Raw genomic sequence first — 21056 nt, 5'->3', positions numbered from 1 at the left:
AAGTGGGAAGCAGGCCTCCTGTCAGTCCAGCCTTTCTGTGTTTTACTTCTGAGCACCTGGTTTCAGCAGGAATTTGGGACATCTTGCCTTGGGAACGCACACTTCCGAGTGCCCTCTTGCCGCGGAATCGCCACAGTTGGCCTTCCCTGAGAAGAGGCAATTAGAGGCCACGTCTTCCCCCTGTGCAGACGGCTCTGCCTTGAGGAGAAGGCCACCGGCCTCTTCATTATGCCTCTAGAAAAGGCCCCACTCTCTGGACACCCTGCTATGTCAGAGAGAGATGACAAATTGCCCAGGAAGGCCTTTCTGTGCAGGCCAAGCCAAGGAAGACGGAGAAAAGGACATTTCTCTTTTCTCTCCTGCCTGGCACATTCTTTGGGAAAAGCTAATATTCGGGCAAGGTAATTCAATCAACAGTGATTCCTGTCGGCAAGGCTGCAACAAAAGCCCTTCTTTATTACCTCCTGCTTGCCGGGCGAATTGCTTTCCTCTCCCTCGAGTGAGCCGGCTAAAGCTGGCTTTATTATGTTAACCTATTTGCGTGTCAAGAGCTATTGTGCGGCTCCCTATCTCTGTTTGTGTTTGCCTGGTGCTGCGCAGAACTGGGCGGGGGGGGGGGGGGGGATGGCCGGCCGGTCAGCGCCTGGCACTCCGGGGCAGCACTCGGTTGCTAAGTGACTTGTGTCCCCGGTAATCGCTTATCTCCCGAGGAGATGTCCTCCATAATTATCAGCCTGCTGACATCCTTTGAAAGCTGCCTCACAATGTCCTCTTAAAAAATAGAAAGCGGGGAAATCTGCATGGAGCCGAGGGGGATGCTAGGCCTGCTTTGGGCTGCTGTCTGCCTGGCGTGAAAGTGCCGATGAAATATATTCTGCAGCAAAGCCGAAGAAGCTGTGAAGAGCCACGCTGTTAGTCTTGCCCTGCCCGGGGTGGCCTCTTCCTGACCGGCATGGGCTCTCCAGGGTGTCCAGCAGAGAAGGGTTTTTCCCAGCCCTACCAGGCACCAGGGCCCGAAGGCTTGAACCTGGGACCTTTTGCAGGCCAGCATCTGTTCTAAATGTCTGAGATTAAACGAGGGCCTGAATGGAGCCTCACTGCCTTCAATGCCCGCTTTGCTCACAGGTAAGTGAGCTCAGGACTGAATCGGGGCTTTGTCTGACCCAGAGTGCGAAAGTGCTTTTCCCAGGTGTCGGGAGGTGGGAAAACAAGATTGCACCCCTTGACTCTCGGTTTTCTAATCCAGAGCTAATCCATGTGAGAGATTTGCTAGCGTGCAGCCGGGAATGAATTTACAGCTCTTGTGTTCCAGTATATTCCTCCCCCCCACCCTTGTCTCTGCCTGAATCCCTGTGCGGGTTTTCCTTCCTTCCAGTCGGCCTCGGCTGGGGGTGGAGAATTCTGCCCTGTGTTGGATCTGGTGGGATTACCCAATGGCTCTCCCCCTACAGAGCCGCATCAAAATCACTTTTCCTCATCGCTGGCACACTCACACTCAGCATGGCAACTCATGCAGGGATGCAGCAGGGGGACTCCTGAGCACCCCACCGTAAGCATGAAGTTCATTTCCGATTTATTGTTGTTTACATAGTAGTGTCATCCAAAATACGTGGCAGGGGTGAGAGGGCCGGTCCCTGCCCTGAGGGGCTCACCGTTCAGGTGTGGACGTAAGAGGGGCAGTAGGGAGCTGGAGGCTGTGCTGGAACAGATCTCGAGAAAGCCTCGGATTCTTTGGTCTGCAGGCCTGCTGCGAATTGGTTTGGAGGGTTCTGGGCTGCTCGCTGGCTGTAGCTTGTCCAGCATGTGTCCTTGCTGTATGGAATCCCATGTGGCCAGGAAGCTAAGAATATGCCCTGGAGGGTTGTGCCTAAACGATTGCCTCATCTAGCAAACAAGGGACAAGTAAGGTCAGGCAAGGTCAGGCGGTGGGGCAGGAGGACTCTTCCCGGCTGCCTCTCCAACTCTATTCCTGTACCACTAGCCAATGGCTAGTAGGGCCAGTTATGGGGGTGGATTTTTGGAGCGGCAGGTCTTGCTTTTCCGAAAGGGAACTTCTGAGTGTTGGCCCTGGTGACTTGGGTTTTGTGTGGGGAAGCTAAGCTTGGTGGTGTGGACTTTCCTAGAATTAAGCCGTGTCAGTTTCATGGGCTGTAGAAATATCTCAAAGGTAGTCCTGGGAGCCAAAAGTCCCCGGGTTAAATTTTGCTTAGGAAAAAGAAAAATCAGTGAAGCGCACGCAATGTGGCTTATGTGACGTCTTCAAACAAATTTATGCTCAGATCTTACTTGTATTTGCAATATTTTGTAAATACTAGTAAATATTTTAAAAACAATCCAACAGGATGCAATTCCCTTGCATTGTTTAAACAACAAAGGAAAGCAAAGGCAATGGAAACTGTAATGTGCTCATCTTAACATGCCCCCAAAGTGGTGTCTCAGGTAGGCAGATATTTCTTAGGGGTAGTCACTTGAAAAAATGTAATTAAACGTTGAAGCTCCCCATTCAGCCATGAGACTTGCTGGGTGACTCTGGGCCAGTCACTTCTCTCTCAGCCAAATCTACTTCACAGGGTTGTTGTGAAAGAGAAACTCAAGTATGTAGTACACCGCTCTGGGCTCCTTGGAGGAAGAGCGGGATGGATATAAAATGTAAATAATAATAATAAGTAGTAGTAGTAGTAGTTACGTTACTAATCAGCTTTTTTGTGAAGCAATACATGTTTAGGATTTGGAAATGTTCTGTGCTATGTTACTGGCTGCACTGTTTTTAAGAAGCTGCTTTGTCTCATAAGAACATAAGAAGAGCCCTGCTGGATCAGGCCCAAGGAGGCCCATCTAGTCCAGCATCCTGTTTCGCACAGTGGCCCAGGTGAGCCTTTGAAACGGGCGGTTTGCAGGTCAAAGCCTGCTTATTCTGTCTGGCCTTTGGCTTAGCCCCTTGGTCCTAATCCGCGCAGAAAATTGCATACATGTAACCCTGCTTGCTCACATTCATTCCATGTAGGCCCGCCTTCCATCATTCATGGCTGCTCTATCTCCGGCTTGTCTTTTCAATCCCTCCACAGATGAAATTCAGATTGTGAGCCCCTGGGGGCAGGGGACTGCAGCCTGCTTCCCTTTACATGCTTCTAGGTTTTTAGCACCCACACATTTTAATTCCAAACTGGCTTGCCCCTTATGCAAACCCAATATTAATGAGAAGTTGATGGACGTGGAAGAGAGTTTGCGTCTTGAACACAGGGGGAGATGGTCTCGTCATTTGCCGATGGCAGTGATGCCGCAGCACCAAAATCCTCTCACTCAGAAGATCAAAAGGTGTGCCCGGATGCACCGGCGCAGGCGGTCTTGACTTGCCCACCCCAGGCTTTTGAACTCGGCGGCTCCGCTTTGATGGAACCTCCTTGGGAAGGGCCGAGACTCAAGAAGGAGGCTTTGCCGGCTCCTGCTTTCTTTGCCAGCGTGTCACAGCGACCGGCCGCTGAAGGGGTTGAGGTGGAGGTGGGAAGAGGCCGGCCCAACTGGCTCTCCTCCTGCGGCTGTCTGTGCCAGAGATGAGATCTTGGAGCCGGAAATCACGAATGCAGCCCGTCCCCGTCCCCTCCCCCTCCGTGTCTCAGGGCACTTATTTATTTATTTATTTATATTCTCTCTCTCTCCCCCCCCCTTGCCTTTTTTTCAGGGTCTCGCTGTAGCTTTTTGCTAGAGAGGCACACAAACGCATCTCTTTATGGCTGGCTGTAAACAAGGCGTCCAATAAAAACGAGTTAATGACCTGAAACTGACAAGAGCCTGCTGGGAATTTTTTATCGCCCTCCAGACGCCTCTTGCCAGAGAGAGAGAGAGACAATATCAGTGTTTTAACCCTAAAATGCTAGCCGTGCCAGGGGCCCCCTCCCTTCATGCCCCCACCCACAAGAAGCCCAGTTGGGACTGAGGATGCCGGCATTCCCTGCTGCAGAATGGCCTGCCTGGAGTCCAGATTAATTCCTTCCCTCCGCCTGTTGCATCTTGTTGAGCGTGCGAGAAGGAGTTGTGTTTTCTGGTGGTGTCCAAATTGAAGGCTCTTCCCTCTTTCATGTGACTGAACAGGGAGGGGCAAGTGGGGCTGAAATCAGGATTGCAGCTGTGATACGTCCTTGTGCGTGCTCCGGAAAACCTGAGGCTGGAGGCCTGATGGATTCAGTTGGGAGAGGACCCGGGTTCGTATCCTGCACTAGCCCTTGCGAGTGGGAAGCAGAGGGCTAAACTCTCACTTATTAAGAGGGGAATAGATGGATTGGTGAGGAGGCGGAGAGGGCTATTGATGACTGGTCCTCTAAACCAGGCCTGCTCAACTTGCCCCCCCCCCCCAGCTGCAACTCCCACAATTCCCAGCGACAGTGACCAATATTAAGGGGTTATGGGAATTGTAGGCCAACATCTGCAGGAGGGCTGAAGTTAAACAGCTCTGATCTAAACAGGAACTTCCATGCTTAGAGGCAGTATATTTCTGAGTGCTGGTGGATAAACCGTGAGGGGGGGGTGGCTCTTGCCTTCTGGTCCTGCTTGTGGGGTCCCCAGAAGGGTTTAGCTATTGGGAAGGGGGAGCTGTGCAGTGTTTCCTCTAACGGATTCCCAGGTGTTGATGACTACAACTCCCAGAATCCCCAAGCAAAAGCCATTGCAGCTGGGGATTCTGGGAGTTGTAGTCAACATTACGTTAAATGGATAGGGCCGTAGCTCAGAGGCCGCGTTCCTGCTTTGCATGCAGAAGGTCCTGGGATGGCTTCAGAAACCTCATGGTGACTGGTGCACGCCAAGCTCTTCTGACCTGCGTTTCCAGCATGCCAGCCTGGCTGTGTCATCCTGGGGGCTTGGACCAGGGAGACCTCAGCTCAAGTCCCTGCTGAGCCAGGGAACTTGCTGCTCGGCCTTGAACTACTTGCAGTCTCTCAGCCTGTCCTGCCTTGTCAGGGTAGTTCTCGAGGGCTGCGTTGCCAGCTGCACCAGAGCTGGGAAGTGGAGTACAAAATGGGTCGTGTGGAGGTGAAGCTCTGCAAAAGGGTTCCTCCTCACAGGATCAGAGAAGGCTGCCTTCTGCCGAGTCAGACCCCTGGTCCATCTAGCTCAGTATTGTCTTCACAGACTGGCAGCAGCTTCTCCGAGGTTGCAGGCAGGAGTCTCTCTCAGCCCTGTCTTGGAGATACTGCCAGGGAGGGAACTTGGGAACTTCTGCATGCATGCAAGCAGGTGCTCTTCCCAGAGCGGCCCCATCCCCTAAGGGGAGTGAGTATCTTACAGTGCTCCTACATGTTGTCTCCCATTCAAATGCAATCCAGGGGAGGCCCTGCTTAGCAAAGGGGACTGTTCACGCTTGCTGCCACAAGGCCAGCCGCCCTCCTCCTTGTGTGGCCCTGGGAGAACATCTTTTTCTCTCCTTGCTCAGAAATTCTGGTTCCTCTCGTTTAAAGGCCTTTTGTTTTAACCATGTGCCTTCTGTCGGCCATGTTTCCCGGAGAAGAATGCCCTCCAGCTAGAAGTAAAGCCGGCTTTGTTGTTGGTAACCAACGCTAATAAAGCTTTAATACCTTCCAGTGGAGGGGCTTAGCTGGCTCGCACCTCCAGGCGCCCTTGATTTCCCCCTTGCTTGCAGCAGTGGTGCAAGAGACACCTTGCTACTGCATGCGCGAAGCTAGCAAGGGGCTGCTGTGTTCAGGCAGCTGGCATTCCGTGGGGCCCAGACAGGTAACTGACTGGGCAGTTCTTTTTCCTGAGATTACTCAGCAGGCAAACAAACATGTTTAGTCTTCGTGGCAGTGGATATAGGAATTAGGCAAAGGCTGAGTGCAACCTCCAATTCTTGTTAATATCTACATGCGGCTGCTGGGAGAGATCATCAGGAGATTTGGTGCAAGGTGTCACAGTATGCTGATGACACCCAAATCTGTTTCTTCATGTCAGTGTCATCAGGAAAAGCCATTCCTCCCTGAATGCCAGCCTGGAGGCGGTAATGGGATGGATGAGGGATAACAGAAAGACGGAATCCAAATAGGAAGGAGGTACTTATTGTGCGGGTCGGAACTCAAGAGGCAATTTTGAACTACCTGTTCTGGACTGGGATATGCTCCCCCAACAGACATGCTATGTGGGAGTACTTTTGTATCCAAACCTCTCTCTGCTGTTCCAGGTTGAGGCAGTGGTCACGAGTGCCTTCTATCATCTTTGGTTGATGTGCCAGCTGCGTCCATTTCCTGAGATAAATTGCCTTTAAAACAGTGTTATATATGCTGGTAATGCAATGAACAAACGAAAGGACAACAGAAGATGGGAGACTGTGTTTGGGGAGGGCTTCGGGGTTGGTAGTTTCTAGAATTCCCCCACAACTAGTGGAATGAACAATGCAAAGTTAACAGTTGATGCATATTTTGCAGGAGTTCTGCCAGTTGCAGAATTACTGTTGTTTAAGTCGGGGCTCTACAAATCCCAGGCACCAGGGAGCTGTAGCACCTAGAAATTTAACCGTGGTGCCTAGACTCAGATATCCAGAGGTAGAGTATTGAAGAACATCTCTATTCATCCCAGTTGAATCTTCATCTGCTTGGCAAATGAGGCAGTTGATTTGTTTAGCTGTGCCAGTGTCTTAATGAGGATTTCATTCATTCATTTATTTAATAAATTTGTATACCGCCCACTACCAAGGTCTCTAGGTGGTTTACAACACAACACACAAACAAACCAAGAATTTAACAGTTAAAACATAAAAACCAGATTGAAATATCCATAAAAACCCCATTGGTGTCCATCTCAAGCCTCTCGAGGCAGTCTTGGGTGTGGGTTTGGCCCAGAAACGGCAGGGTCATCCAAAAATTCGGACTTCTGCAAGGGAGGCCTGTAACTCCAGGAAACACACCTGCTTTGCACGCAGAAGGTGTCGGGTTTGATCCCTGACTGATAGAACTGGGGAAGAGCCCTGCCTGAAACTCTGGAGACATGCTGAGCTGGATGGGCCCAGGGTCGGTGAGGCAGCGTTGCATATTCAGGATGGTTTTGTTGTGAAAGGAGACGCATTATATGGTGGCTTATCAAGCCACACAGGAAGACCAATTCAAGTCAAACTTAATATTAGATGTATAACAGTTATATTAATATAAATGTGTTTTTCCCGGCAGAGAATATTCTGATTAAGTTTTGAAAGATTATGACAGACCTGGGAAGAGAGCTGGTCTTACGGTAAAGTGTGCCGTCGACTCGGCGTCAACTCCTGGTGCCCAGAGAGCCTTGTGGTTGTCATTGGTAGAATACAGGAGGGGGTTTTACCATTGCCATCTCCCGCACAGTATGAGATGAGGCCTTTCAGCCTCTTCCTATATCGCTGCTGCCCGAGATAGGTGGAAAACATACCAGCGGGCATTCGAAGCCGCAACCACTGGCTTGCTAGTCAAGCCATTTCCCTGCTGCACCATTAGGTGGTCTTGTGGTAGCGAGTATGAATTGTCATCTTTGCTAAGCATGGTCTGCCTTGGTTTGCATTCAGATGGGTGGCTACCTGTAAGCCTGTCTGCTGTAAGATGTTCTGCTTGGGGCCAGAGTTCAGTGGAAGGGCATCTGCTTTGCACGCAGAAGCTTCCCGGTTCAGTCCATGGCAGCATTTCCAGGTAAGGCTGGGAAAGACTCCTGCCTGAAACCACAGAGAGCTGCTGCCGGTCAGTGTATTATTTATTATTTATTTGACATATTTATATCCCGCCGCAAACTTGCAACTCTGGGCAGCTCACAAGAAAACATCACTAATTAAATACAAATTGAAATCTTATGTATAAGATTTCATGGATGGCACAGCTAGGGAATATCCACCCCCCCATCACCTGAGTATCTTCCAGTGCTCACACATCAAGTCTCCCTTTCATATGCAACCAAGGCAGACCCTGCTTAGCTAAGGGGACAAGTCCTGCTTGCTACCGCAAGACCAGCTCTCCTCTCCTTCTCCATTATTATTGTCTCAATCTTTTCAGTTTCTGATTGGGAAGATTTAAGTTGTGTAATTAGGCAGTGATGTCCAAGTTAACCAGATAATGTAAAAGTAAAATAAAGATCAGAATGCACATTTTATCTATAGTTGGTTTACGTGGAATGAATATTGGGATATCAGTAGCTCATTTGCCCTCTGGTCCAACATTTATCTTTATTTACTGGAATTGTTCAAGAAGTTATACCGATCTCATTTAACGCGGGGTGGGAGGGTGGCCTCAGATGCTGTTGAACCTCGGTGATATAGTGGACGCTGTGATCCAGCATCATCTGGGAATCCAGGCTTGCGAACTCCTGTGCTGACGGACTGCATTGTCCTATATACAGTTGTTGTTCATACAAAAACTTGAATGAAAAAATAGCATTATTTGCAGTGAGTGCAGCTAAGATACAATCACAGGTTGTGATTAAACGATTGCATAGACTGCAGCGACAACGATCGTAACGGATCGGTTTGATGTATCGGTTAACTATATTCTTTGATTTCTTGGGCTAGCCTTGGTGTATTGGAAAGCAATTTTCTTCCTGTGCGAAAATGATTGAGTGACCTGTTCATTGTGAGCAGGGCCTGCCTTGGGATTAGGGGGAGGAAAGTGCAGATTCAGCATGGCTGGTTGTGTGTGTCGGCCTGGAATTGGGATCCAGTAGGCAGTGAACACCGGTGGCATTGGGGGCTGGTAGTGCAGGGAACCCGTTGCTTCCCCGAATTTGGCAGGGGTCCTCTCGGATCGTACTCTGGGTGCGCTGATGTGGCCGTGCATCTCGCTCTAGGCTCCAGACTAAGAAAGCAGTGGGCAGGGTGGATTTGATTTAAATCAAACTGATTTAAATCACTAGCAGGGTGGATAAAAATTAAAAAAAATCCGATTTAAGTCAAAAAAATCTGATTTAAATAAAAAAAATCTGATTTTTTGGATTTAAATTGGATTTTTTGGATTTAAATCGGATTTTTTTTTTTTTTTATCCACCCTGCTAGTGATTTAAATCGTGATTTAAATCAGTTTGATTTAAATCAAATCCACCCTGGCAGTGGGGCGATTCTGAGTTTTAGTGGCATTGGTGGGGTGCAGAGATATGAAAGCTTAAGGCGAGTGACCATTTTTTTAACTCAGTCATGGGAAGACAAGCCGGAGTCTGCTGTCCGGAGATATAATTAGTTTGCAGGGAAGCGTGCTTCCTTGATTTAGCTTCCTAGAGCTGCACAAGCAAGGCTCTTCCACCCAATTAGCAGCAGCGACCCAGCCAGGCCTCAGTGGGTGAGATAAGAAATCAGAGGGGGGGGGATTTTATGGGCTTGTGTTTGTGGGGAGGGAACTGTTAGGGACTCCTGCCTGAAACCTGGGGAGAGCTGCTGCCAGTCAGTGCAGACAACACTGGGCTAGATGGACCAAGGGTCTGACTCGGTATACAGCAGCTTCCTATGTATTTGCTCCCCCCCCCACACAGTTATCCATACTGTTTCCTCTTGGGCGCTTGCAGGTTACTGTGGGGTCCTCCAGTGGTAACCTGAGCGCCAGATTGCAGCTGTTAAAGCGCAGACCTTGTGGCAATAGTTCCGGGGGGGACGGTTCCAGCAAATATATAAGGTGTGGGTCTGTTCAGCCACAATGATGTCAAGCCATAGTTGGGTGTGGACAAGCCGGTGGTGGTGGTGCTGCCCCTCCTCCTCGCTCCCGTAGCCTGCTCCGTTTGAGGAGGTTCCCGGGAAGGATGTCAAAGGGAGTTCCTTTGGACCCGAGCCCTTCTCGAACTCGGAACCTCTCTGGCCTCCGGGGCAACCGTGCCCCTGCCCTTCTCGAGTGTCTTCCGGCACTGGGAAGGGAGCTCCCGTCTGCCAGCACTCAGGTTGACTGAGCCTCTTCCGTGAAGACTCCCTTGACTCCTCGGCGTCTGAACTGAGCAGTCTCGTTTTGGATAACTGACAAATCAAGTCATGCAAAGTGGGAGTTTAATTGCAAACAGTCTTTATGGATCGTGCTCGCATCTGTGCCGCCATATGCAAAAGGAAGGGGAGCAACGTCTTTTATTCCACTCCCCCCCTGCCCACCAAACCCACGAATCAACTTGCAAGATCTATTCCTTATTGGCTGCCTTTTGCAACTCCCTTTCTCTTTTGAAATGGTAGTTTTGCGAGTCAGGATCTCAGCTGTGCCCAGATGGGAAGAGAACTGGTCTTGTGGTCGCAAGCATGAATTGTCCCCTTTGCTAAGCAGGATCCACGCTGGCTTGCATTTGAATGGGAGAGTACATGCATGGCATGAGAACTGTAAGATATTCCCCTTAGGGGATGATGGGGCTGCTCTGAGAAGAGCACCTGCCTGCCAGCTTGCATGCAGGAGGTCCCCAGTTCCCTCCCTGGCAGCATCTCCAAGACGGGACTGAGAAAGACTCCTGTCTGCAGCCTCAGAGAAGCCGCTGCCAGATTGTGTCGGCAATCCTGAGCTAGGCGGACCAAGGCTCGGACTCTGTAGGAGGCAGCTTCCTGTGTCCCTAGGTTGCCACCCTATCGCATTATTTTGCTTTTCCTCTTCAAGAGGTGCTTCCGGGCACTGACTCCCCAGCCTGCTGTTCTGGCTGTGCAATAAAACCGAGAGGTTTTTGGAAGATGTTGGAGATATAAACCACCCTAATAAAGTTCTCTGTCGCAACCTTGGGTTGTGTGAATCCCTTGATTGCCTCAGGGCAGGATTTATGTCGCTTCTTCACTCTCTGCTTTGCATCGCGTTCCCGCCCCCCCTCCCCCCTTGACTCTCAGTCTTCTGGTTTGCCTCCTGTGTGGGGGAGGCTTTTGCAGAATGGGGTCCCCAGACATCAGCTGCTCCCAGAGGAGGAGGGAGGGAGGGAGGGAATGGCCGGTCGGTCTTGTGATTGTAATTAAGGACCTCACCCTGTTCGGTTTGCTTATTGCTCCAGCACTTTAGCGAATGTTTTTAGAGGGTGGCTTGCCATTGATAACCTGACCCAAGGACAGAGCTGAGGAAGATGGGAGCAGGAGGGAGCAGGAATGTATGTTGTTAGTCAATCACCGTGGGATGTGGGGCCTGGGGGTGTTTCTGTCGAAGGCTTTGTGGAAAGGGGGCTTTGGGGGCATTAAGCAGAGCGCTCCTGGGGCTGTTTGCTGCTGCCAGGAATGGATGCAGGGACCCCCAAGTGCAGGCTCGGCTCACTAGCCAGCCATGACTTGTGGTTGCTACCGACCAAGCCCCTCTCTGCCCTCGGATCCATCCGTGTCTGGCAGGCAGGCAGGCAGAGATCCTAGGAGAGGAGCGGATCTTCTGTCAGTTGCCCTGCGGTGTGGGGAGGGGAAGAAACCGGGGTGGGGGGAGCACACACACACACACACACCCAGCCTCTGATTGCTGCGGGTGAGGGAGGAACCGGATCCAGAACGGCAGTGGAGAAAGGAGACCTTTGCGGGAGAGCGCTGTGTGGGGCTGGCTGTCCTGCTGGCTCTTGGACTGGGGCCACCGGCCCAGCTGGCAAGTGGCTTTCTCGAGGCCCAGGTTGCCGCGCGGTTTGGTTCAGAAGACTCTCGGTGTGGCATTGACTGCAGCACGAATGTCCCAAGAACCGCGGCTTGCTTGCGTTTTGAACAAAAGCAAGTTGCTAGTCGTCATGACCCTGCAAATCGCCTGGGCGTCGGTCTCGGGAGCCGTGGGGTGGGGAGGCGCCTGCCGGCTCCAGGCCGTGAGGAGGGGGTGTCCCCTGCAAGCCCGGTTGAGCAGCGCCTCGTCCAGGGGAGGGGAGCGCATTCCTGGGAGGAAGTGGCTCCGTTGGCCCCGTTTCCTGCAGCGGGCAGCTCTGCTTGGTTGGCTGGCACATTTTCTTGGCGCTCTTGATTTTTGCTGGCAGCGTCGCCGGAGCATATGCCACCTGTCTCTCTCTCTCTCCTCCCCCCGCCCGGACCGCATGCCAGGCTGTGATGGAGTCGGAGTCTTGGATTGGTGGCTCCCCTCGAAGCTGTCAGCCAGGGAAGACGGGTCCCCTCGTGGCTGAGGCTCGGCCTCCCTTCCCGGCAAGCTCAGAAGGGCCTTCGTGGGGTTGTTCCGTGCATGGGCAGATGGTGAAGAGGCCCGTAGGGACCTGGGAAGCCGCCTCTACCGAGTCAGGCTCTTGGTCCATCCAGCTTGGTGCAGTGCTGTGCACTGACTGGCAGCAGCTCTCTGAGGCTTCGGGCAGGGGTCTCTCCCAGCCCAGGGTGTGAACCTGGGACCTTCTGTAGACATGCCCCTGGGGAAGCCCTCTGCATTGCAGACGAGGCTGCTGCTCAGTGGCAGAGTGTCTGCTTTGCACGCAGAAGGTGGTCTCCCGGGTTCACTCCCTGGCAGCAGCCTCTCCAGGCCGGGCTGGGAGAGACCCCTGAGTCTGAAACCTTGGAGAGCCGCTGCCAGTCAGTGCGGGCGGCACTGAGCTAGAGGGACTGGCGGTCCAGGGGAAGGACCACAGCTCAGTGGCCGAGCGTCAGCGTTGCGTGCCAAAGGGCCCAGGTCCATCCCTGGCCTCTCCAGGCAACACGGGAAGCTGCCTTGCGCTGCGTCAGGCCCCTGGTCCCTCTAGCTCAGTATTGTCTACACTGCCTGGCAGCAGCCTCTCCAAGGTCTCAGGGATCCTTCCCAGCCCTATTTGCTGATGCTGCCAGGGATTGAACCCGCAGCCTTCTGCATGCAAAGTAGATGCTCTGCCCTGAGCCACGGCCCCATCCCCAAAGGCCGCTAACGTGGGTCTCCCATCCAGGCATTGACCACGCCAAGACCTCCTTAGCTTCAGCAAGGCGGACATATCCTGTCCCTTTAGATCAGGGCTGCAAAACCGGGGCCTTCGAAAACTGCTGTTGGACTACAACTCCCGTCACCTCCATCCACAGCGGCCGATAGGGATGATGGGCGTTGTAGTCTAAGAACAGCTGGAGAGCCTTAGATCATGCTCTGGGGTTGGCCTTTGGCCACTGTGGCAGGGGATGATGGGAGTTGTAGTCCAGTGCCATCTGAGGGTCCAAGCTTGAGGACCCCTGCTCCTCGGTGTCCAATGCAACCGGCAAGCGCATCCCCCCCAGGAGACGGGCTTTGTGTTGGTCCGTGTGCATGCACCCCCAACACATTCGGGGGGGGGACTATCCCGGCACAGCCGCCCCCCCCCCCCGCCCGCCCAGCTGTTCCCGGGTTCTTAATGTGCGGTGCTGATCACGGGCTCCCGTTGTAATCATTAAAACTATTAGAAGGGAAATGTTCGCTTGAAGCTAATGTCAGCTGCTCTCTGTTCTGCTTTGCAAACGCTCACAATTAATGCCAATCAGGAGCCGGGAAGGAGCCAACTTGAAATCGCGACTGTTTGATCTCATTTGTCAGCTGTTGCTGTTCCATGTTGTACATTTTCATACAATTGCTATAAACATAAAAGAGGGGGGGGGCCCGTGCGTCTGTGTGGGGGGAAATGCCTCCGGTTTTCTTATCCTTTGGCGAACGCTTGGCATTGTTTTGGGTGTGCGTTTTTAATCATTTTGCCTTCCTCTGCCTGTCATCTGGGCCTCGCGGAAGAAAGTCGGCCTTTGTGTAAAACAAATACGGAGATCTGGAGAGACGCCTCGGTTTTCTGATCTGCTGGTTGCCTTAGATCCTCTCCAGTTAAGTCTGAAAGCCCGCCAGTTTCCCTTTCTGCAATGAGCCTTTTCCCTTTTTTCTCTCAAGTTAAATGTTAACTTTGCTGCGCTTCTGGTTAGGTCGGCATTTTCTTAACCTCTCTACGTGTAGGCGGTGGAGTGCAAGGAGGAAATCGGGAATTACTTGGCCTGGAAGTGATGTCTTTTTTGGGGGCGGGGGGGGGAAGAGGCTCAGCCCTTTTGGGACAGGGAGCCAGCTTATCTTCTTATTTATTATTCTCCATAAACCGCTCCGAGAACATTTGTTGAACTGCGGTATATAAATGCTGGTGGGAGAAGCTTTTAAAAAAAGCAGAAGATCGTGCTTTCCATTGGATTCACTTGGATAAGCAAGTTTCCTGAGATTCACAGAGCTGTTCCTCAGGCAGAACGGGAAGGTGGCAGGATCCCTGGGGTGAGCAGAAGAGGCGTTCAGCCTGCCTGTCCCAGCTGCCCTTTTCTCACAGGGACCCACCAGCTGCATCCAGGAAGCCACCAAGCCACACCCGATGTCAGGGGGCCCCCCCTCTCCTGTTTGACCCCTGTCGCTCGGCATTCTGAGCTATACTGCCTCTGGACATGGGGGCTCCCACAGATGACGACAAATACTTCTGTGCCACTTTTTCAGCAAAAAGTTCCCCAAGCGGTTTAAAGTGAAGCGTGCTGCAGAGTCCTGGCAGCGGTTTACATAGATATAAATAAATAAGATGGTCCCCTCTCCCCAAAGGACTCACAGTCAAAATAGGAAGCATCAGAGATACACCAGCCACAGCCATAACCCTAACCCTCTGTGAATGTCTCGCATCCCCTTGTGAAGTCCGGGTCTCACTTGTGGCACCAAATTCCATCCATGAATTATACAGTGTGTGAAGAACTGTGCTCTCTTCTGTCCTGCGTTTACTTGCCACTCGATTCAGTGGGTGACCCCAGTTTCTAGTGTTAGGTAAGGCAGAGGAAAATGTCCCTCCGTCGTTTTCTCTCTTTCGCACGGTTCGGTTTTATGACCGTCTTTTGTGACCCCTCCAGACGTCTTCCCCCGACTTCAAGGCCTCCACTGCTCGTGCCGTTCCTCCATGGGAAGGCTTTTCCTGTATGTTGGTGCAGAGGGAGCACGCCAGCGTCCGTGTGTGTGAGGCTTTCTTACGTTTGCTTTTCGTTTGGCAATCTGTCTTCCTCTTGGGGACACAGGAAGCTGCTGCCGTCTGCTGAGTCCATCTTGGCCCATCTAGCTCAGCATAGTCCGCACTGACTGGCAGCAGCTCTTCATGGTTTCTGGCAGGGCTCTCTCCGAACCGGAGACGATGCTGCCACCAGGGATTGAATCTGGGACCTTCTGTATGCAAATACCCATCCGCTGAGCTCAGCCCCATTCCGAATCTTGGCCTTGCACGTGGGAAGCAGGCTTGTTCTGTTCATTCTGCCACATCTGTTCCTTCCTTATAAGTCCCCCAATTCAAAGCCTGAACAAAGAGATCTGTGTAACTCTTGCTTCCAGCGTCTTGGATATTTAGGGCTCCCCCCACCGCCGCGCTCAGAGTTACTGTTTCATGTGCTCTAAAAAGTCTGCCGTAATCTCCAACATCTGCCCCTCTCCTGACTGGTCTAAAGAGCCCCATTGATTTCCACCCCTCTGGGTAAGGGAATCTCGACCCATCGGAGGGCTTTTGTGTTGCAAAGCAGCGCTGGGGTGATGGACGTCCAACCTCCCCGTAACCCGATTAGGCGAGGCGGGCGGCTGCAGGGGTGGGAAGCCAGTGTTGCGTTCAGACATTCCTCCCCTGGCGTCCTGGAGCCCTGAATGGGGCTCCATCTGTCGACTGGGAAGCCCCTTTCTTCTCTGGCGGATAATAGCCCGGCCCTCAAAAGAGCCATCCTCTCCTGCCCCGTGCGAGGGCGAGGCTCCCCGAGGCAGTGCTGGCGGGCCTGTCGAGGGGTGGGTGCCTTGCGGAGGCCCTTTGTGCCCCTTCTCCCACGCGGGGGAGACGGGGTGGGTCCCAAACGCCCCCCCCCACCCGACAAAAGTGGGTGAAAAATGGGCCGCTCCATTCAGCAGAGACAGCTCCCTTTGAGCGCTGCTCCGGGGCCGAGGGGTCGGCCGGGCAGAGGCAGGGAAACCAGCAGCGGGGAGGAGGGTGGCCTTGGTTTCCAGGCAAGGTCAGAGGAGTGGTGGTGGGTTTGATAGAAGCTCCGAAGAAGGCCTGCTGAATCTCACCCGTGGGCTTGATAGCCCCCGGCCACCTCTTTCCAGCAGTGGCCAGCCAGCCAGGGAGAAAGGCCATAGCGCTTCCGAGGTAGGCTGCGCCTGAACATGGAGGTTTTATTGGGGCATTGCTAGGGCACAAAGATGCAGGACCCAGGGTCCCAGTCGTCTCCCCCCCTCCCGATAATTAAACTCGGCCCTAGCCCTCTCAAGAGTCATTACGCATGCTTTTAAAAGTCTCTAATATTACAACCCAGCACGTCTGAATGGGGGAGCAGCACAGAGTTGGGGGAGGCCAGCAGCCACGTCTGCCTTTCCTTTCTGGGAGAGGTCCTGGAGGAGAGAGGTGGCGAAGGAAGCATTCGGGGCTCTTGAGGCCTTCATTGGGGGCCAGTGCCCCATGGGCCACCCTTTAAGGACTGAGCTTTATCTGGCCTGCACACCCACTACCCCTGTGAGACATTGCAAAGGAGAGGCCTAAATTGAAGCTGTTTAGCTTTAGGGAACCCTTAGCACACCAACTCCTCTGTGGAGGAACCTCTCGCAAGTTGCAAAGAATTATGGGACTTGTTCTAAGGTTCACCTTCAGTGGTGCAGTGGGGAAATGCTGGACTAACAAGCAGAAGGTTGCCGGTTCAAATCCCTGATGGTTCTATATCAGGCAGCAGCGATCTAGGAAGATGCTGAAAGGCCTCATCTCATACTGCATGGGAGGAGGCAATGGTCAACCTCTCCTGTATTCTACCCAAGACAACCACCGGGCTCTGTGGGCGCCAGGAGTCGGCACTGACTCATCGGCACACTTTACTTTAAGGTGCACGCTCAGTTTGTTTGTTTTACTTTGTATTTGTACTCCACCCCAGACGTAGGTCTTTCCAATGGCACCAGCCCCAGAGAAGTTCCCGTTCTCGTTCAGACACGCTCCCTTTAGAAATGGGCTTCGTAACCTGCCCAGTAGCCCTTCCACTCAGAATAAGACCAACAAACTCTTTGTGGCTTGCATTCATGCAGCTCTCTAACTTGAGCACAATGATTGGGTAAGTTGAGACAAATGTTATATTTTAAAACTCTTTCCGCTTGAATGCTTTAAAGGGTTTTTGCAAACAAAATGCAAGAGGATAAGAAACGGAACAACCAAACATTTCTCCTGCCGTTGCAAGCAGAGCGTTCCTTTACCGAACCACTTCCTTTGAAGCCACTTTTCTTCAGTAGGGGCTTAATCCCATTCCCGGCCACCCAGGGATTTTGGGTTCAGGGGCTCCTTTCCGGTCCCCCTCCCCAAGCTGGCTTTTAAGTTGGCTTGCTTCCCTGCTCAAACGGAGTTGGCATTGTTGGTCGGAGCAGAGGAAGTGCTTGTGGCTTCATCCTTTTGCCGCCTCTGGGAGTGAGTGGGAGATAAGCTGTCCTTCTCATCTTGGCTAGCCGGTGTCACCTTGGCCTCGCAGCTTGCTCTCTTTCACGTGCTGAACAGCGTGAGGAGCTGCGTCTCCTGACACACACACCCCATTTGAAAAGTGAGGCATGGAAGCCATCCGGGCAAGTGGCAGCCACTTTGCCGCCAGTGACGTGTCAGGAAAGTCTGCAGGAAGCCAAGTGTTCAAGTGCTTGGAAACGGGAAGTTTGGGTAAATGGTGGCTGCGTCGCCTTTCAAGTCCTCCATCAGCACAGACGATTGATACGCATCTGCGTGTGTGTATGGACCAACAGGCTGATGAGCTGGAGAAGGGTGTTACTCTTGGGGTGGATGTTCCTGGGAATGAATTGCCCCCTTTGCTAAGCAGGGTCTGCCCTGGTTTGCACACATAGAGACTACATGTGTGAGCACTGTAAGATGTTCCCCCCAGGGGAGGGGACTGTAACTCAGTGGCAGAGCAGATAAGGTCCCCATTTCCCTCCCTGGCAGCATCTCCAGATAGGGCTGGGGGAGAGGTTCCTGCCTGTAACCGTGGAGAAGCCGCTGCCAGTCTGGGTAGACAGTACTGAGCTAGATGCATCAAGGGCCTGACTCGGTATATGGCAGCTGCTTAGGTTTCTAGCTACCTTTTTCCAGGACAATTCAGGGCCTCTGAGGTCTGTCACAGTCCTTGGACAGCTCCCTGTGAAAAGAGGGTCAGGACCCGGGAGAGCTCCAGAGAGGTGGGTCTAACAGCAGCCTGAGATGGATGTTGCCCCAGCAACATCTTCAGGATTTTATAGAGCGAATTGGCCCCGCCCTTTCCCTGGGGGAAAACTCTTGTTGTTTAAAGGGTTCTTGCCTGATGAACCGAGCACTGACGCTGGCGGTGCTGGGGAGCGGGGGCTTCTTCCTGGGCTGGCGGGCCCTCGAGGGACTCCTCCAAGTCAGAGGCTGAAGGCAGTGCTGTGGCTGTGGGGGTGGGGGGCCCTGTTCTGGCCTTCCTGGTGTCGGGGTCGTCTGGGGTCTGGGCCAATGAGTCTTCTCACCCTGGCTCATCCCATGAAGCATCCAGTTCATCCCCAGGTTGGGGAGTCCTGGATCCAGGGTCATGGCAAGGGACACAGGGCTCGTATGGAGCGTGTATTGAAGCCGCGGCTTAGCAAGGGGCCACGTGGTTTGCCTGCGGGAGGCCCTGGGCTCAGTCTGCAGCATCCCCCTTGAAAAGGGTCTTGAGTCCTAGGGCTGGGCAAGATCTCCCCCCCGCTGCTGCGAGTTAAATCGGCCGCACTCTGCCTGCTTCTCCCCAGAGGTGGCTCGATCCAGGCGGCCGTCTCTTCTTGGGCTAGATGAGCTCTGAGGTCCTCCTGCATGGAAGTGTCTCGATGGGGTTATTTATAGTGCTGGTTCTGCTCTTCTGCTTGGAACGGGGCTCTCGCAGCGACGGTGCCCAATCAATAGGCTGCTGACAGTGGTGTAATTTATAATTCCATTTGTAATTTTCCATCAGACATCTGTCTCGGCTTCTTGCGAGTCAACATAGATCTGTGCAACTTTACCCAACTGGCTCCGCTCCAGGAGTGTGAGGTGACGTTTCTCTCTCGAGCTTGGAGAGATCTTTGGCATCTTGTCGCCATTGGGTCGAATGTACACTCTCTCTCGCCACCCCTCACTTCCAAATGCTCATGTTCAGCCAGGGCTGTGCATGGACTCCACATGACAAATCAAAGCTTTCCGGGTTTGATTTTTTCCTGGACAGAGACTGATTCTAGAGCAGACCCTCCGGCCTGCAAGAATCCGAGCGTGAAGGTTGCTTCTCTTGCTGATCGCAGAGTGTTTTGCTTATCCACATTTGCTTAAAAAATGATTGCTTCTCCACCTGGGAACATTGGACCTCTCCACGCGATATACTGTACAGCATCTGGGCGCTACAAGCAATTGTTAACAGAGTAGGTCTAAAGGAGCATGGGGAGGCAACACCCGGCTTAAAAGCAAACCGCTGTCGGCTATCTTTGGAGAGACTCATGAAAACCAGGCAGGAAAGGATTTAGCGAACAGGCCGTGTCTTTAGATGGCGGTGAAAGGCATGCGCTGATGGGACTGAGTGGAGCTTCCCCAGCAGGGCATCCGAAAAGGAAAGAGCCCTGCCAGGCGTGTTTTGTGGATCTCACCACCGCAAGTGACGGAGCACAAAGCAGGATTTGTTTGCTAGCCTCGAGGTAAGAGCCCGCCTGCATGGAGGAAAGTGCTCTCGAAACGAGGCAGGTCTTGGAACTTCTAGGACAGGGTTGCTCCACTTCAGCCCTCCTGCAGAGGTTGGCCTCCCTGGCTATTGGCCACTGTGGCTGGGGATTATAGGAGTTGTAGTCCAAAAAGAGCCCGGGCGGGGGGGAGGGGAGCAATGTTGAGCAGGCCTGCTCTAGGACTTGGGAGACTAGAAAGATCGCCTTGAATGGGGAACTGGAAGCAGACCAGGAGCCCTTGTGGGTGTCCCAACACGGGGAGAAACTCTCCGCCCGTGATTGGTGGCGTAACCTGTTGGCGGGCTAAGCCCTTGCCCTGAAAGCGGGGAACCCCAGACTCCCACCTTGCGCTAATCCAGAAAAGGAGAAGCTGGCCAGGCCTGGCCCCGGCTTGCTCTCGGCTGCCGTCTGTGGCCATCTCCGTGCCGGGTTTGGCTCTTGGGTTTCAGCAGGCTGGACGGGGGCAGCATCAAGGTGTGTGGACTCTGCTGGGAGCTCTGCCTGGCCTCTCGGCTCTCTGCGGGCTACCCAGAGCCCCACGTTCGCGTCTGAGTTTCCTCTGTATCCCTCTTGGACGGCTTGTGTCTAAAATTAGCCTGCTGATCGCTGGCCTTGAATAGCGGAGGGGGGCAGACCTCTTGGCAGCAGAAGCACGCAGACAGCGCAAAGCCCCCCTGCTGTCTGCCAGAGCTGCAGAAATGCCCTTGGAGGCGGGGGCCGCCTCCTGCTCGGGCTTCCTCTTCTCCCGCACTGGGGGTGGCTTCTGTTGCAGACACACCTGCTCTCTTTCTCCTGGGCCACGCCTCCTCCAGGTCCCTCCAACCTTGTTCCAATTCAGGTGTCCGTCCTGAGGGTTGCTTGAAGTGATGGGCTTGTGTTTGGGGGGGGGGTGTGCATGCAGGGGGAGACAGAGGGTGAAGGAAGGAAGGGTGGAGAATCTGGGTCTGGGGGAGGCAGGAGAAGTGAGTGCAAAACAGACCTTGTAAGGGCCAGGGGCAGAGTTGGTGATGGTCTAGATATCTTTCTGTACAGCTTTTTCGGGGCGGGCGGGGGGGTGGACTTGCATAAACAGGTTTACAAAAATAAACATTCAAAATGCAATTGCAGAAATAATCCAGATAAAAACTGCCAGCTGCAGCTGAAAGAGGGGGGTGGGGGTCGGGGTGGGGGTCACTGCTGAGAAGGCTCTGCTCTGCATCACTGCCCACCTGGCCTCAGACAAGGGCGGGAGCTGCAGACGGGCCTCCCATGAGGGTCTTGGGGCTCCCTCAGGTTAGCGTGGGAGGAGGCGGGTGCCTAGTGGCAAGCAAGAAAGAGAGAAGTTTGGAAGCACACACTGAGCACAGATCAGGGACATAGGAAGCTGCCGTCTACTGAGTCAGACCTTTGGTCCATCTAGCTCAGTATTGCCTTCACAGACTGGCAGCGGCTTCTCTGGGCTTGCAGGCAGGAATCTCTCTGGGAGATGCTTCCAGGGAGGGAACTTGGAACCTTCTGCTCTTCCGGGAAGAGCGGCTCCATCCTCTTAAGGGGGATATCTTAACAGTGCTCACACATCAAGTCTCCCATTCAGATGCA

At 53.1% G+C, this 21056-nt stretch overlaps 1 protein-coding gene across 8 annotated transcripts in view; it reads left to right on the top strand.

Annotated features, from left to right (window-relative positions):
- LOC128337906 (mevalonate kinase-like) overlaps positions 1-21056 on the top strand; it is a 185308-nt gene that overhangs the window by 116867 nt on the left and 47385 nt on the right. The window contains exon 1 of one of the 8 annotated variants that reach the window (XM_053279569.1): positions 19211-19454. The exons of the other annotated variants lie outside the window; for them this stretch is intronic. Within the exon in view, the coding sequence (XP_053135544.1) occupies positions 19330-19454 (125 nt within the window). The 5' untranslated portion in view covers positions 19211-19329. Of the gene's footprint in view, positions 1-19210; positions 19455-21056 lie in introns of those variants that run through there. 8 annotated transcript variants of the gene reach the window in all.

This window comes from Hemicordylus capensis, chromosome 15 (assembly GCF_027244095.1).
Source record: "Hemicordylus capensis ecotype Gifberg chromosome 15, rHemCap1.1.pri, whole genome shotgun sequence".
In the NCBI taxonomy this organism is placed as follows: domain Eukaryota; kingdom Metazoa; phylum Chordata; class Lepidosauria; order Squamata; family Cordylidae; genus Hemicordylus; species Hemicordylus capensis.
This window is presented reverse-complemented; position numbering and strand designations above follow the sequence as displayed.